Source organism: Ustilaginoidea virens, chromosome 7, assembly GCF_000687475.1.
Source record: "Ustilaginoidea virens chromosome 7, complete sequence".
Taxonomy (NCBI): Eukaryota; Fungi; Ascomycota; class Sordariomycetes; order Hypocreales; family Clavicipitaceae; genus Ustilaginoidea; species Ustilaginoidea virens.
In genome coordinates, this window is record NC_057322.1 from 1,635,420 (window position 1) to 1,652,422 (window position 17,003).

General features: G+C 58.3%; 5 protein-coding genes across 5 annotated transcripts; 3 read left to right on the plus strand and 2 right to left on the minus strand.

The window, feature by feature from the left end:
• Window positions 1-49: 49 nt before the first annotated feature.
• Window positions 50-1,936, plus strand: UV8b_08116 (uncharacterized protein; the record flags this gene model as incomplete). The annotated part of the gene is made up of 2 exons (XM_043145613.1): window positions 50-161; window positions 252-1,936. The coding sequence occupies 2 exons, from the start codon at window positions 50-52 to the stop codon at window positions 1,934-1,936; spliced, it is 1,797 nt and encodes a 598-aa protein (XP_043001548.1).
• A 2,341-nt stretch (window positions 1,937-4,277) lies between these two features.
• Window positions 4,278-8,764, plus strand: UV8b_08117 (uncharacterized protein; the record flags this gene model as incomplete). The annotated part of the gene is made up of 3 exons (XM_043145614.1): window positions 4,278-4,927; window positions 4,988-7,034; window positions 8,480-8,764. The coding sequence occupies 3 exons, from the start codon at window positions 4,278-4,280 to the stop codon at window positions 8,762-8,764; spliced, it is 2,982 nt and encodes a 993-aa protein (XP_043001549.1).
• Window positions 8,765-8,806: 42 nt separating this feature from the next.
• UV8b_08118 (uncharacterized protein) lies at window positions 8,807-10,359 on the minus strand (the record flags this gene model as incomplete). The annotated part of the gene is made up of 2 exons (XM_043145615.1): window positions 8,807-9,694; window positions 10,234-10,359. The coding sequence occupies 2 exons, from the start codon at window positions 10,357-10,359 to the stop codon at window positions 8,807-8,809; spliced, it is 1,014 nt and encodes a 337-aa protein (XP_043001550.1).
• Window positions 10,360-12,745: 2,386 nt separating this feature from the next.
• Window positions 12,746-14,182, minus strand: UV8b_08119 (uncharacterized protein; the record flags this gene model as incomplete). The annotated part of the gene is made up of 1 exon (XM_043145616.1): window positions 12,746-14,182. The coding sequence occupies one exon, from the start codon at window positions 14,180-14,182 to the stop codon at window positions 12,746-12,748; it is 1,437 nt and encodes a 478-aa protein (XP_043001551.1).
• Window positions 14,183-14,955: 773 nt separating this feature from the next.
• UV8b_08120 (uncharacterized protein) lies at window positions 14,956-16,239 on the plus strand (the record flags this gene model as incomplete). Its single annotated transcript, XM_043145617.1, has 3 exons — window positions 14,956-14,958; window positions 15,025-15,348; window positions 15,424-16,239. 3 exons carry the CDS (start codon window positions 14,956-14,958, stop codon window positions 16,237-16,239), a joined length of 1,143 nt encoding a protein of 380 aa, XP_043001552.1.
• Window positions 16,240-17,003: the final 764 nt, after the last annotated feature.

Here is a 17,003-nt window from a genome sequence, read left to right on the forward strand (position 1 = left end):
AGTGGTGAAGGCTTTAGGAGCGTTGGCAGCCATCTGATTCACGCTGGACATGCGCCCTCACCCAAGGCTCGCGGTCCCCAGTCTGCAGATCGTCGCCAAACCAGTCAGCTCAAAGCAAGAGATGGCTTCCACCCGAGGCACCGCCAGCGCCATACCTCCAGGTATGTTTGAGCACAGAGACCAGACCAGACGCCTTCCGCCGCCGGCCCCTACAAGAGCACTCGGCTGAACCCCCCCCCCCCCCCCTACAGGTCAACAACGTAGCCCACGTTCGCCAGACGCGCAGAATCAGCCACAGCCGGAAGCTGTCCCACAGCGGGATGGCGAGCTGAAGCGCCTCCTTGACTTGCAGAGCGACAGGACGTGGTGTTTTGTGCAATACGAGCAAGAGGGCAAAAGGGAAAAGAAGTTCCAAAATGATCTCAGCCGTTGCCCGCCGAGCAGCGTCGAATCGGCACCCTACGTCAACATACTAAAGCACCAGGTTGAGCAATGTCAAAAAAACAGAAAAAAATACTTGGAGCACATCAACTTGCTTGACTCCAAGTTCATCTCTGCTTCATACAAGTTTCTCGACAAGTACGTGAGGAGCGAAGAGCCTGTGACGCAAGACAACGCTGTCAAGAGAGAAGAAGTCGAGGCTCGGCTGGAGGGGTTTCGCGCAGGGCTGAAATCCTCCTTCGGCAAGCAGCTGGACGATGCTGTCGACAAGATCAAGTCGTCTCAGTCCACTCTCGAAAGCGAAAACAGAGGTTTGAAAAGGAGCCTCGAGGAAGAAAAGGAGCGCAACGACAGGCTCGAGCGGAGGCTCGAGCTCTTGGACCAGAAACTCAACACTCTGAGCAGGGCTCATTCCGGACTCTCCACAGAGGTAGCGTCGCAACAGGGCCAGATGGACAGTGAAATGGCCAAATGGACCATTGAGCAAAAAGAGGTTCTTGGTCGGTTGGAATGGTTATCGCTCAACACGGTTGGCAAGGCAGACGTCTCCGAAACTCTCAAGGAGTTGGACAGCATGATGTCGTCAGACGATAGTAGCCGAGCAAGCAAACAGTCGCAGAACATGGACAACGCACCTGGCTGCAAGACCAGGGCACAGTTGCGAAAACTAGCAGACACGGTCGAAAGCATCAAATCAATCCTTCACAGCAACGAAGCCGACAGCAGCCTGCCCATGATTCAGAACGTGCAACGGGACATCAAGGACTGCGCCAAGGATATCAAGACGCAGTCGACGCAGTGCGCACAAATGTCCGAGGCAATCAGGTCTCTCGAGGCCTCCCTTCGATCCGACAAGCACAGCCGACAACCCGCTTCGAGGGCTTCCAGTGCCTCGAGTAATCACAAGGGCCCTCCGGACACGACTGCTCCCGACGTGATGGAAGAAAGGCTGCAGCGGCTCTCAGACTCTCTTGCCAGCCACATCAAGGCCGACATGCAGCTCAAGCTGAACAAGGTGGCGACGGAGATTGGGTCATTCGTCGACAAGGAACGATGCAAGACGCAGGAGGCGGCAGACAAGGCAGAAAAGTCGCAGGTCGAGGCGCAATCGCTGCGCAGAGACGTGGACCAACTAAAGGGGGATTTTTCGAGCTTCACGGCCTGGTCTCGCAGCCAGCTGGCGGCCCTTGACACGGGGATGCAGGTGTGCAACGACGCCCTCACGAACCTTGATGCTCGTTTGCGGGACGCGAGCAAAGAGAGCGCGGAGCATCTGCAGGCGTTGGCGGTGCAGCTGCAGGTGCTTCATGCGTGGCAAGCCAACTTTACCACAAAGCCGCTGTATCGCGATATAGTCGAGCACATCAACGCTACGCTTCCAAAGGGCATACCGAGGCAAGTCTCGGCGCTCACTGACAGAATATCTGCGCTTGAAGGAATGCGCAGGCAGGACGACGAAGCGGAGTGGAGGAAGCGGAAGCTTCAACATAATTGACGACCGAAAAGGAAAAGGTACATGACAACGGGGGCCGACCTGGCACGAAATAATCCGACTCTGCCACATTGCTTTTGGAGTTTTTTATTCTCATCCCCCCCCGGTAACTTGCTGGTGAAAGCTGCCACTCGGAAGAGTCACTCGACTCGGGGGGGTCAACTGCCGACGTACACCGACATACACCGACATACACCTACATACCTAGCTGCAGTCGCCGCGTGGGCGGGTTCACGAAGCTGGCTGAGCGGCAACGGAGGTGACGGGCGAGTTCTGAAATGACGAGGCACCAGACATATTCTGCATCGTGGAGAAATCAGTGTTGCCTCTGAGCGTGCTGCGGCCTGGCGCTACCGTCACCGCGAATGCGTGTGGAATAAAGGACATGAAACATTAGGCTGCATGTGTGCTGGTGGCCAGTACCAAGCAGTTGGCCGCACAGCAGGTGTACTGGTAAAGAGCAGCACTGGCACATTTTCACCTAGCAGCAGTTTTCTGTAAAGGCTGATTTGCAGCTGTTTACTTGTTATTCCTGTCCAGGGTTTACCAGTGAAGGCGGGGATTTCAGCCCAGCGCGGATTATTACCTGCCTCCTGATCTGGGTACCTACCTACCTTAGGTAGGTAGTCAAACGGCGATTTTCCCTTTGACTACATGCATGTACCCGATCTTTCATCAATGTTATACCGTATACGTACCTATGATGCAGCTGGGCCGGGCAGACGCCAGCAGCGCTGTTCAACTTCCAGAGGGACAACGGCACGATTGACCGGACAAACGCTGACGTTGACGCGACGCAACGCAACGCAACGCAACGCGACGCCGCGTGCCCCTAGTACCCCTGTACCCCTGTACCCCTGTACCCCTGTACCCACGTACCCCTGAGGGCCAGGGGCGCAGGTGCCTGCACGGGGGTCCAGGGGAAGCCTGGCCGCGGGAAGTCAACATGGAACCAAGCTGCACGACCAGGCCAGGAAGGCCAGTTGGCCACGGCGCCGCGGGTGCACCAGCCACACACCCTGCGCGGATGACAGGCTTGACATGGACTTTGAAAGGGGAGCAAGCCAGGCAGGCAACCAACCAGTACGTACCGGCAAAAAGTGAAAAACTCCGACGGGCGTGGCTGGTGTTTCTTCACGGCGGCTGCGTACCTTAGGTACATACCTTAGGTCCCTCTAAGGAGCTAGGTACCTGGTACCGGGTACGAGGGGAAGAGGTGAGACGGGCGGCCAGGGATTGGTGGATCTATCTGGTCCCAAGGCAAGTCGATTCGATTCGATTCGCCACTCGCTTCCCGTCGTGCGGTTTTCTCTTGTGTGTGTGTGTGTGTGTGTGTGTTTTTTTTTTTTTTTTCTCTTGGTCCCCCACCGGCCCTTCGTTTGCCTGCGAGGAAGCAAAGCAGGCCTGTGCTGTGCTGTGCTGTGCTGTGCTGTGCTGTGCTGTTGCTGATGCCTAGTGCCAGGTGCCACGCCGGCAGGGCCTTTTGTCCCCTCTGCATCGGGACATGCCAGCCAGACACCAGCTCGCCAGCAACCCAACATTGAAGCGTGCCGCCTGCCCGCCTGCCCTGTCGCCGTCGCCGTCGCCGTCGCCGTCGGCTTGGCTGGCCTTGGTCCCTTTCGCCAGCTGCACCAGACGCACCAGCTGCACCAGACGCACCAGCTGCACCAGTCTCGTTCTCGATACATCAATTGGATCCAGGATCCATCAGTGGCCCCCCCCCCCCCCCCGCCGAATCGTCACCAGTGACATTGCGACATTGCGGGAGTGAATCAGCTGTGGGACGCAGTGGCAATCCAATCCAGTCCAATCCAGTCCAATCCAATCCAATCCAATCCAATCCAACCCACGCCCACGCCGGCTCCGACAGCCCATCCGCCCCATTCCTGGCCCTGACCTTGGCCCTGGATCCAACGACATACCAGACCCCGACCCTCATACCCTCTCTTCGCTCGCTGTCGCCTGCCCGCCGTGTTGCCGTCAAGTCACCACCATCACCATCATCATCACCATCACCATCACCGCCCAGCAGACGAGACGGCACGCCCGCGCCGACCATCCGCATCCACGCACCACATCATCTGGGCCGAGGCTTGGTTCGTCACGCTGCGTGCCCCAGACGCCGCAACACCCTCTCTCCCGGGGCCTTTTCTCTCCCTCTCTCTCTCTTTTGACCTTTTCCAACCCCCCCCCCCCCCCCCCCCCCCCACTTCCCAAACTCTTCCCTTTCTTCTGGCTGCTCCAGCCTCGATTTGCGCGCCATTGCTCGCCCTCGTCCTCGCCGCCGCCGCCGCCGCCACCGTCGCCGCGTCCTGCCTCTCGGTATGGTCACGCCCCGCGAACAATGGAAGCTGCGGCGAAGACGGTCGAGGTGCTGTCCAAGCGCATCCTACCAGACAAACCACATCATCTGTCGCTCTCTCCCACCCGGCGCTACTGCCAGCTCCCGGAAGGCGACGACGCCCGCTCCTCTCGCGGCGCCAAACGCCGCTTCGAGGAATGGCACAACACCCGCCTGCAATACTCCACCTTCCTGTCCGAAGCCGACCGCGGCACCCTGTTCACCCGCTCCTACTACGACATGCGCGAGGATCCCTCGGAACCCCTGCCTCGCGACGTAGGCGCCCTCTCCAGGGCCGCCAACGCCGGCGAGAAGAAGAAGCTGTCCCTGAGCGACTACAGGAACAAGAAGACGGGCGCGCTGCTGCCTGCCTCGGCCTCGCCGCCCGAACCAGAAGCCGCGGCCAAGAGGAAGGAGAGCGAGCGCGCCGCGCCGGCATCCGTCCCCTCGGCCGCGTGCCGCCCGCCCACGCCCACGCCCACGCCCGTCGACGTCGACGGCGGCAAAACGCAACACCAAACGCAACACCCGGGCACGACCCGACGAACCGACCCCCCCAACGGCCCCAAGACGCGCGAGCCAGCGTCCCGCTTGTCCGGCGGCGCCAAGGCGAAACCGAGTCGCGACCGTGGGCCCGCGGCCGCGGAATCGAGGTGCGCAGAGGTTGCGGGAGCCAAGCAAGCGAGCCGCCAAGCTGACACGATCCCCAGCAGGCTGCCGCCGAAACCTGCCTCGCTGCCGCTCAAGCCGCCGTCGCCCGCGGGCAAGCGACGTGTGCTCGACGCGGATGATGATCGCCCTTCGAAACGCTCCAAACCGGACGACCGGCCACAGCTGCTCAATCGCGACGATGCCCACCGGCGTAAGGACGGCAAACTCCCACCATTGTCGCGTGACCGTGACCGTGACCGTGACCGTGACCGTGACCGTGATCGTGATCGTGATCGCGATCGCGATCGAGACCGCGGCGGGCCCCCCGCACCACAGCCGCAACCAGCGCCGCCGCCGTCGTCGTCAAGGGATGACCGAGGACATTCTGCACACTCATTGACCAACGGGAGGGCCAACCTTAAAGGCTCTGCTCCGCCCGGCCGCAGCACACCCCCTGCTGGACGGCCGCGAGGCGAAGCTGCTGCCAACGGCGTGCGCCCCAGCTCGGTCAACAGCAACCGGGGGACACCCACGAAAACCGACGCCGCCGCCAAGACATTCGTACCACCCCTCCTCTCCCCGTTACACCTCAGCTTCGGTGGCCGGGAAAAGCGATCGCGCGCAGAGGACGACGATGCAATGACGAAAAGGGACAAGAAGAGGCGGGACGACGCGGGCGATGCTGCCGGCGCCGCCGCGACCAAGCCAAAGAGGCTTGCGGATGCGGCGGCGCCGCCGCCGCCGCCGACGACGACGACGACGACCACCACCACCACCACCAAGAGGCAAAAATTGCCCGTGGCCATACCGCCGCTGCTGTCGCCCACGCTGCCTCCAGCTGTCGAGGCCGAGCTGAGACGCCGCAAGAAGTCGTCGTCGGACTCGTCGGACGAGAAGACAAAGGATGGCCGCGACGCCTTGGGCATCAAGAGGCACCCGGCGGACGACGACGACGATATCAACAACGACGACGACGGTGGTGGTGTCGGCGGCGGCGCGGAGGAGGTTGCCAAGCGCGTCAGCAAGCTTGGCCACCGCAGGAGACTGATCATGGTGCTCAGCGTGCCCAAGAGGCTGCGAGCGTCGTTTGCAAAGATTGTTGCGCGGGCGCCGCCGCCGCCGCCGCCGCCACCGCCGCCCTTGCACAGGAAAAACTCGCAGAGCCAGTCCGAACGGGAGCAGCAAGACCGGAAACCTTGCCGTGCGGCGGGCAGCGACGACGCCTTGCGACCGCAGCCGCAGCCGCAACGGCAGCAGCAGCAGCAGCAGCAGCAGCAACAGCAGCAACAGCAGCAGCAAGCACCGGCGAGGAAGCGGCCGATGATGGGCGCCGCCGAGGCAGGCGGCCCGTCCGACGCGACAGCCGCGAAGCGACCGCGCTCGTCCGACGTCGCCGCGGCCGTCGCCGCCCCCGCCAAACTGGGCACGCCGTCGACGCCGTCCAAAAAGACGACGACCATGTCGCGCGTCAGCTCGACCAACTCGGCGGCCCACACGCCCGCCGAGCCGGCCACCTCGACGACGCCCTCGGCCTCAGCCACGGACCGCCGCCCCAACGGCGGCAGCGACCCCCCCGCGCCCGCAGGCAAGGCGGACAGGCCCGAGGCGCGGCTGATGAAGGAGAAGGAGGACCTCCTCAAGGCCGTGGGCAAGAAGCTCAAGCACCAGGCCGACCTGAAGCGCAGCCCCGCCGGCCGCGGCGACGCGCGGGCCCCGGCCGACGCCCACGCCCTCAAGCTCGGCTACGTGCTCAGCCTGGAGAGCATCATCGCCTTCGTCATGGGCTTCCACGCGCAGAACCTCCACCGCGGCATGCTCAGCAAGACGGGCGACCCGACCGGCTGGAACAGCATGTTCCCGCTCTTCGAGTTCCTGCAGGGCGAGATGCGCCGCGGCAACGCTGCTGCCGCCGCCGCCGCCGCCGCCGCCGCCGACGCCGACGCGCCCGGCTGCCACCAGCCCCTGTACGCCATGCTGCTGCTGCTGCACGCCGTCGCGCTCGACGAGATGCTCAAGTGCTACATCCACCTCGACAGCCCCGGCGCGCACGGCGTCACCCTCGACGGCCTGGTGCGCAGCGAGCGCCGGAAGCACCGCCTGTGGCTGCAGGTGCGCGAGGCCAACGCCGCCGTGCGCCCGGCCCGCCTGCGCGTCGACGTGCAGCCCTGGTCGACCGTCGACGACATTGCCGACGCCTCGCTGCGCGTCCTGCGCGCCTGGTGCGCCGACCAGGGCGTGGACTGGGTCCAGGAGCAGGCCCTCCGCGACAGCTGGCCCGTCAAGCCGGCGCGGCCGTCGACCGTCCCGTGAGCCGTCCCGGCACAAGCGTCTCGGGGAAGAATAATAAAAGGGGGAAAAAAAGAAAGGAAGAAGGAAAAAAGAAAGACAGCACGCTGCCTGCTGCGTGATTTTATTCCCACCTCGTCCGTTTTTTCCTTTTTTCTTTTTCTTTTTTTTTTTTCCTGTACCGTGATATCCCAACCCCCTTGCGCACCAACCTTGCCCCTTTGCTGCCGCTGCTGCTATTATTGCCGCCGCTGCTGCTGCTCTTGCCGATGGCGCTGTTGTTTTGTCCCCCTTCTTCCTCCGGCTCGAGGCGTCGGCCCGCATTCACATTCACATAGTACACGCATGTAAAACCCCCAGCTTTCCAGCTCGCCGTTTTTTTTTTCGCAAAACTCCTCCTTTCTTCTCCTTCCTAATTTTCTCATTTTTTTTTCTATTTTTTGGGTTTTATTTGATCCGTTTGTTCGTTTGTTTGTTTTGATTGTTTTGATTGTTGGCTGGCTTGGCTTGGCTTGGCTTGTTCTTGTTTTTGGGACCCGCCGTTCTTCCCCTTCGTGAACAAAACGCACCCGCTCACCACGGAAAACAAATTAAAAAAAAAAAAAAAAATAAGAAATAAAAATTCACGACGCATCAGGTGCGCGCGCCGCGGCCTTTTCAAACGGCCCCGGCGCCCGGGGACCCGTCAGACGGTCACACGGGGGGGCGCGTGGTTGCTGGCGCGGGTGTCTTGTCTTGTCTTGTCTTGTCGGGTGCGGGGGGGGGGAGGGAATCCGAGAAGGCGGGAGGGTAGGGGGGGGAGGGGGGTTCGGGTGGGAAATGATACCATGAATCGACAAAGTTATGGATTGCATGCTGCGGATTGCATGCTGCGGACGACTGTCAAACAACGGCAGGGTTTTTGTCCCGTCGTGCCTTTTTTTTCGCTGGGACGGGGTCGGCAGCCAGGAGCGTCTTTTTGCTGCTCACCCCGGGAAAACGTTAAACGATAGTTCTCCTTTATCCTTGTACTCTGTAGTCATCGAGATTCGTCCAGCTGCTAGTTCGTGGTAAAACCGCGCATGCATCAGAGCTGAAAAACCAGCTGTTGGTTGAACCGGCCACGGCTCACAGACACACGCACACGCACATCACAAGCCATTGCGTCAAATCACACGAGAAGCCAAAATGCCTAGACACACGCAGACACACGCAGACACGCAGACACGCAGACACGCAGACACGCAGACACGCAGACACACCCAAGACTCCATCATTTCCCTGCAAAGCTACGTCTACTTCATCGCCGCTTCCTCTTTGCCGTTCCCAGAGGCTCATTTTCGTTTCATCTTCATAACGACGCAGATTCCTCATGGCTTTGTTTTTTTTTTCTTAATTCATTTTTCAAGAAAAACCCCGGTAATGAATATCGTCTCTTAAGCATCAACTTCCTCGACTCGTTCACTTTGGATATTTTCTGGGTCAATCCTCGGGAAACAGGCGGCGTCACTTGCTCAGCAGATCCTCCAAACCGGAACCCGGAACCCAAGACACGTGTGCGCACACATGGCTAGCAACGGACGCCTCGCCTCTTCCGTCGCATAAAAAAGGGGCATTTACTTGCCCGCATCAACCTTGGAAACGTAGGCAATCAGGTCGAGCACACGGCGAGAGTAACCCCACTCGTTGTCGTACCAGGAAATCAGCTTGACAAAGTTCTTGTTGAGGGAAATACCGGCCTTGGCGTCGAAAATGGAGGAGTGGGTGTTGCCGTTCAAATCGCTCGAGACGACGTCGTCCTCGGTGTAGGCGAGGATGCCCTTGAGCTCACCGTTGGCCGCCTCCTTGATGACCTCCTTGATCTCGTCGTAGCTAGCACCCTTCTCGATGCGGGCAGTCAAATCGACAACGGAGACGTTGGCCGTGGGGACACGCATGGACATGCCGGTGAGCTTGCCGTTGAGGGCGGGGATGACCTTGCCAACAGCCTTGGCGGCACCGGTACTGCTGGGGATGATGTTCTGGGCAGCGCCTCGGCCACCTCGCCAGTCCTTGGCAGAGGGGCCGTCGACCGTCTTCTGGGTGGCAGTGTAGGAGTGGACAGTGGTCATGAGACCCTCGACAATGGTGAACTTGTCGTTGATCACCTTGGCCAGGGGAGCCAGGCAGTTGGTTGTGCACGAGGCGTTGGAGATGACATCGGCCTTGCCGTCGTACGTCTTCTCGTTGACACCCATGACGTACATGGGCGCGTCAGCCGAAGGGGCCGAGATGATGACCTTTTTGGCACCACCGGCAAGGTGGGCCTTGGCCTTGTCGGTGGTGGTGAAGACACCGGTGGACTCGACAATGTACTCGGCACCAGTCTCCTTCCAGGGGATGGCCGAGGGGTCACGCTCAGTGTAGAACTTGACCTTCTTGCCGTTGATGGTCAAGCCGTCGGCATCGTGCTTGATCTCGCCCTTGAAGACTCCGTGGGACGAGTCATACTTGAGCATGTAGGCCTAGATCGACACCAACAGGGAAAAAGAAGGAGCACGTTAACAAAGCGTATCAAAGATTGATGAGACGTGTTTTTGAATCAAAAAGGGGAGGGACGGGGGGGCATCGCCAAATCTGCATGTCGGAGCTGGGGAACCCTCCCGAGCTTTCCCGGCGTTGCGTCTTGACGTTTTCAATCCTCGTACGGTAGCGCATCGGTAGCGCGTCGAGGATCAATGCATTAGGCAAGCCCCAAGCTGCAAATCTTGGGCAACGCAGCAAGGCGGCTCAGCCGGGAGGCAGCATGGGCAAAAAAAAAAAAAAAAAAAAAAAAAAAAAAAAAAAAAAGGCCTCTTCCCCACCGTGGGGCGGGCAGTGGCGTTGTTGAGTGAAAGCACGGGTACGGAGTAGGTAGGCAGGCGATGGGTGTTGGGGCAGACATTGCGTCAACAAAGCCAAGGGCAAAAAAAGGAGGGGCAACGAAACGTCAAGGAGGGGGAGGGGGAGATGGGAGGGGTAAACAGAGCGAGCAGCACGGCGCAGCAGCAGCACACAAACTTACAGCGTACTCGGTGTCGATGAAGGGGTCGTTGACGGCAACAATGTCAATCTCGGAGTGCTCGACGGCGTTGCGGAAAACGATGCGGCCGATACGGCCGAAACCGTTGATGCCAACCTTGACAGCCATGTTGCGTAGTTGCAAACTTCTGGCCCAGACATGTCCAATGTCAGCGCAGTGGCGAATGGGCCCGCGACAGCTCACTGCGCCACGGAAAAGGGCCAGGACCGGGCGGGCGGCGAGCTGCCATGGACGAGAAAAGACAATGCCGCGAGGGCTTTGCGATGGCGAGCCAGCACGCTTACGTACCTGAGTAGGTGTTTTGGAGGGTGAATGATGAAGTTGACGGGTTCTGACGATGAACAAGCTCGGTTGGAATGGAAGGGGGAGGGAAGAAGGAGAAGAGGGAAGAACCGGGAGGGGAAATTAATAAGTGCTCAGCAGCCTGGTGGCCGCACCGGGAGGTCGGGGACTGCCAGGACTGCCTGGACTGCCAGGACTGCCTGGACTGCCTGGTCTGTCCAGCCTGTGGACTGGCCCGACTGGCCCGACTGGGTCGACCGACAACACAAAACAAAGGCGGTAGGTAGGAGGTAGGTACCTTGTTGGCTGCGGCTCTGCCGCGCGATACGACACATACGATACCTGCAAACGACGACGTGAAACACATGTCGCATCGCTGACAAATGTCTGGTCCAAGTGTCCCCATCGCATAAGCACAGAGTTTGCCGGCTTCAGAACACCATTCACGGCAAACCGTTGACTCCATCCAGATTCTCAGCTTCCAGGATCAATTCGACCGAGTACCTGCCAGCCACTCGGTTACCTGGTTACCCTGCGCAGCGGGCCCAGCACAGTGCGCCCTCGGCATTCAGCACTTCTGCACCGCAACCTGCAATCGACTTGGATCGGATCCCTCGTTCTTGTTCTGTAAACATCTTGTGAAATGATCCACCAAATGCTATTTGCATCAAATAAAGCTTCATCTCACGGCAACTCCCCGACACCAGATTCCACAAGTGACGTGCCACGCGAGTCCTCCGCTCCTTTTCACCTCTCCATTCCTTCTCTTCTCGGCTCCGACGGTCTCGGGAATCCGCTTCCACCGCTGCGGGGGACACCCCCGGTACTACATACCAGCCTATGGACTCAGCTTCAAAAGCTGGCGCTGGAAACACTGACGACATCTCTGCCCTTGGCCCTGTGACATATATCGCCTCGACCGCTCGCGAGCCGTCTTCTGATATTGCATGGGACGGCCGGGGATGAACGCTTGAGGGAAGGCGACTTCCCAGATATGTCCTCATGGCGGACGCTGCATCGGAGGGTGTGAAACTGCCATTCCATGTGGCAAGAGACTAGAGTCTTGACTACCGTATATGCAGCAGAGAGTCCACGATGAGCCTGGACAACACGTGAATACAATCTGATTCGAAACGAGCCAAGGTGAAGCGAAAAAAGGAGCAAGTAAAGAGGAAGCCATCCAGCGGAAGCAGATGGACGCCAGAGTTGGCGAGCTCTTCAGCGGCACCTCCTTGGTCTTGGTGCCCTCTCCACAGTGCACATTTGCCGTAGCAGCAGGTGATGCTGTAATATCCGGTCAGCGCGTGTAGCCGTCACTACAGCACTCGTCTTTGTGTTCATCACAATGGCTACAGCTCCTATATCGGCCAACATGTTCCAGCGCCGAGTCGGCATCCGAAAAATCCCTCCCAGTTGCGGCAAATTTCTCGCATCCGTCACTAAAAGCACGTCGCTGCTCGTGTTGCCGCTTTCCGGCTGCCTGAATACGGCACTGTAGTCTTGAGGACGCGGCACGAGGCCTATGCCAGGAGAGGGCGATTTGGAAAAGGCATAGTCAAGTACCGCCGCAGTAGGACCTGCCACCCACCAAGAAGCCGGGCATAAACTTTTGCCTTATCCACCATACGATATAGGACCGAGGGCCTGGTCGGCTGCGGCTGCGGCTGCGGCTGCTTGGCAAGCTATGATAAATCGCTCACGGTGACTTCCTGCGGAGCCATATCAGCGGTCTCACGTGGGAACGCGGACCGGAGAGGATGTGCGCTGACCACCTCCATGTCAGCTGCTTCCTTCCTGGGGCAGGTGGTTCGAGTAGACGAAGGTCTCGAAACCAGTTCTGGGCCACCCTTCTGACAACATAGGACGCGAATCCGGCGCACCGCGGGATTTGTCCCTCTATATGAACGTCATCGTCAATGTCGCCATCTGCCAGAACTCAACAGCTGCAGGAGCCCAGAACCGCCCGGAGCCGCGTCCTGCCGGGATTGCCGTCAGGAAAACTATAACCCGGTGTGCTTTTGTCTAGCTCTCCAAGATTGTGCAAGTTTTTTTTTTCTTTTTTCCTTAAAACCATTCGTGCCAGTGAACATGCCTCGAAATTCGTGAATCGAGACAGGACAAGCACATTGAGTCGAGCCTGGTTCATGGAGGTGGGGGGGAAGAACGATGGCAAAATGGAGTGATTGTCGACGAAACGTAACGGCATGACACATCAGACAAAGGACGCTGTCGTCGTCCACCCATCTTCACCATTGCCTGCGACTCGGAATTCAACGCCTTGGCCAAAATATCCAGCGTCTAGCCACGCCTTCATGGTTGCGGTGTCAAAGGGGCCTTGTTGAGCTGCGGCATCCCGACCGTCTGTCCACCGAAACTCCCACAGCTTGCTTGCATTGCTGGCATCATGGAGGGTTGCTTCATGTTTCTGTCGAGACAATGGCTCAACCCAATCTTCTCCCGTCTCGCGCCGATACGACCGAATCAACAGCTCGCGATCTTGGTCGTAGACTTCGTCAAAGTCACGGCTGAGCAGTTTGTCAGCTGCGTCGGTAACGGCGTTAATGTCGTCCTTGACCCGGGCCTGTTCCGGGTCTTCGGCCGCGTCCGTGTCCATTTCCGTGTCTGGAGCGCTCTTGTTCATCTTTTTCAACTTCCATTTGGGGATTTTTTTGGTCTTTGGCTGAACTTTCCCCAGGCGAGCCAGAGCTTCGAGTGGGGTCTCGGAGGGCTCTAGTCTTGTGATCAGCGCCTTGAGCAGGTCGGATACCAAGATGTCGGCTTCTTCTAGACGCTGTTTGCGTGCTTCAATAGCTCGTTTCTCGTGTGCCTCTGCTGCCTTCTTCATGTCCTTTTTGCTCAATCCATCCAACCAGTTGTCGTGGACGGCATCTGGGTCTCCCGCTTTGCGAAGGTAGTTGCCTGCTTGGTCGAACTGACCCTCTTCCATCTCCGCCTTCAAGTTGAAAGCCTCTATCTTTGGCGCGTTTCGTTTCAGCCCGCCTGCTCCTACTTCTTCATCCAGCCCTTCCTCTTCAGCTGCCAGCTGTGCCTCTATCTCGTCGTCGTCGCTCTCCTCGTCGTCGAGCCGTATGTGACCACCGCTTCGGCTGTCTTGTTCTTGGCCCATGATTTGCGCAGAATCGAGAAATCGAACATCCTTCTTTTTCTTGCCAGACTTGTCAAAGTCGGCATTGTCATCTTCGATTCCCTCCTGGTCGCCGTTCACGCCATCAGTATGATGGCCATCAAAGGCAAACATGTCGTCCTCGTCCTCGTCCTTCTTTTCGCCTTCACGGTCGGCGATTGACCGGGAAACTGCAGCAGATCCTGCAGCTTCATAGTTATCCAATTGGTCGTTGATGTCGACCTTGCCCTTCTTTCGTGCTGCTGCTTTGGCGTTGAAAGTTTCATTGTCCGAGTCGCTGTCATAGCCGTCAAGGTTGACAGCGCCGCGCTTGGTTGGATTCCTACCTCCAATAACATCTGCCTCCAGTATGGCGTCATCCTCTCTCGAGTCTGGCGCCAATATGGACGGGTTGCGGACGTCAAACTTGGCATAGGCGTTATCAGCGTTGGCATCATTGTGATGAGTACGAGCAAAGTTCTCGCCATCCCGATTGGGGCGTGCAGCTGAGTGACGCGACGACATGATGAAAGTCGTCGATTGAACGCCCAGCTATAGATTTGATAATGGGCATCAAAGGACAGAGTGTTTCGGAGGATGGTTGGACTGGACTGTAGTGAAGTGAGTCTAAAGTCCTGGAGGTTGAGCAAGGAGCTTAGTTGACTAAGGTAGGCACATGTAGCTAGCTGATTGGTCCAGGGGGACCTGGAACCAGCCAGACGTGATTTGCGTTTCGTCACTCCGATGCAGAGCTTAAAAATGAGCGGGGGGAAGAGAGAGAGATGACAATCCAGGCTGCCATGGGATTAAAATTCCCTCTGTACAGTAGTTCGTGAAGAAACTAGACCTAATATATGTAATAGTATTCTGCCTAAACCATTGAGATCTTCGCCAGTGCGAGGTTCGGCACCTTAGGTGAAAGCTCTAGGTACCTAGGTACTTACAAGGTGCCCAGTGCCCAGTGCCCAGTGCCCCCACTTCCCACGGCCCAGCCGCCTGCGTGTGATTACTGCGTCATGCGCAGAGCTGCCTTGAGCGGCCAGTCAACCTACATCTCAACATCGATGCTCTTTACTTTGCAGCTTCAAAGTCATCACTCGCAGCGTCAAGTGCAGACGCATCTCCGCTCTTCATCCAACGACTCGCCACCTCCTACGCAGAAACACTGGGTAGCCGCTTGGGCGACATCCGAGAAGTGGTAAAAACGTCACTGCCACGCGGCAAGCAGTCGGCCGCCTCAAACGGATAGGTGTATCCAGAGTCACCAAACTTATAGATATCACGACAGGCCGCTAACCATGGTGCTTATGCATTCCTCGATACCTTCAAATCCGTTCTTCTCCAAGACTGCTAACCATGCTGTCTAGTTTCAACCTGGGTTTGGCGGCGGATTCGATCCGTCCAACCCGGAACATATGTATCTTATGGCTCGGGGTCGGAGACCCATCATTCAGCGCTTCGACGAATACTACAGATGCTACCCGGTCGTCATGGCCCCTGGAGCCGAACGACCAGAGCTCAACTATGGCTCTAAAATAATCCTTCCTCCGTCAGCACTGGACAAAGTCTCCAAGTTGCATGTTCAGTGGCCGCTCCTGATGGAGATGATCAACGGCGAGAAGGGGAGGCACTCGCACGCCGGTGTTCTGGAATTCATTGCCGAGGAAGGCAGGGCTTATATTCCGCAGTGGGTTCGTCACAGCTTGCCCCGTTGTTCCGTACCCGCGAAGCTCACGGGATGAATGGCTAAACCGGGGGTTTGCTAGATGATGGAGACGCTTGGCATGGATGTAGGCGACATGATTCAGATCCGAACGACGTCTCTTGAGTTGGCGAAAATGGTCAAGCTGCAGCCCCAGTCCGTCAACTTCCTGGAGATTAGCGACCCCAAGGCGGTGCTGGAAAGAGCGTTTCGAAACTTTGCCACGCTGACAAAAGGCGACGTGTTCAACTTTGAGTACAATGACGAGATATACGAGGTTGCCGTCTTGGATGTGAAGCCCGAGACGGACAAGATGGGTGTCAGCATGATTGAGACCGACGTGTCGGTCGACTTTGCCCCCCCAGTCGGCTACGTGGAACCGGAGAGGAGGAGCGGTGCCAACACGCCAGGAAGTTCCAGGAGCGGTGCTGCGGCAGGAGGAGTCCTTCACGGGCAGGGCACCATGGCACAGGCCATCGGCTTCAGCTCCATAGCGCCGTCAGTCACCAGCAAGCCGACAAACTTCCTCGGCGAGGGACAGCGTCTGGTGAAGAAGGGGAGCAAGACCTCGACACCGAAGCCAGCCACACCTGCACCTGCGGAGACCGCCCCCGCAGCTGCCAAGAGCCGAACTGGAGCGCCAGCAGCGCTTCGCCTGGCGCCGAATAAGCTGTTCTTTGGCTACGAGTACAAGCCCCTCAAAACCACGGCGGAGAAGGAACAGGAAGAAGCTCAGAATAAGCGACCGCGTTTCGCTGGCCAGGGTCAGAGCCTCCGCGGCGCAAATAAAAGGAAGGGCGAAGCTGACGACAAGTCGAAATCCCCGGAGAAGAAGGGCTCAGGCGAAGGCCACAGACTTGACGGCCGGCCTCCGAGGTAAAGTGATTTTTGGGGGGGGGGCTTTGATACTTTGCGGCGTTTGGGTTTGACGAGGTAGGTCGGATGGATCTTTTGCAGTAGCACTGGACCGGGTCTCATAAATACTCCCTTTCTTTCTTTTTTTTTACGCGCCGGAAGCATGTTGAATAGCTAGGATGACGGGGAAATCTTGACATTTGCTCACTGCCTTGCAATTCCCACACATGTAGCCGGTGTAGGACCCAGGTCAACAAGACTTTGCTGCACGGGATGGCAAGCCACACTGCTTACCCCAACGAGTTGAAAAGAAGAAACAAAAGAGGATGCTTTTTTTCGCCAACAGTGCATAGCTCGGACGCCCAGACTCATGTGTTTTGCGGAAGTAGGTAGGACAAAGACGAGGTGGAATCCAGAGGCAGCCGTGGGAATACGTCCGAGAGCGTCGCTTCCACGAGAAACCGCATGGGCCATGGCAAGTCTGCCGCGCGGCTGCTACGAGACTGGGAAAAGGGCAGCTCACACCAGGTATGAGCAGGAGAGCCGGCCAGCGGCAGCGGTCGGTACGCGGCATGGCGTAGGCATTCGCGCTGGCGCGAAACTGCTCAGCAAGGCGGCGCGACGGAGGTTACGTCGCAGTGCGCGTCATGCGCGTATTCGGCTTCACGGTGGCTTTGCATTGCAGGGGCAAACGAGCTCTTGGAGAAGCGTCTTTGGTTTCACGCATGTATCTGTAACTGATTGGTCTAATAGTAGCACCGTCCTGCCAATGACTTCATTCTCTTCTAG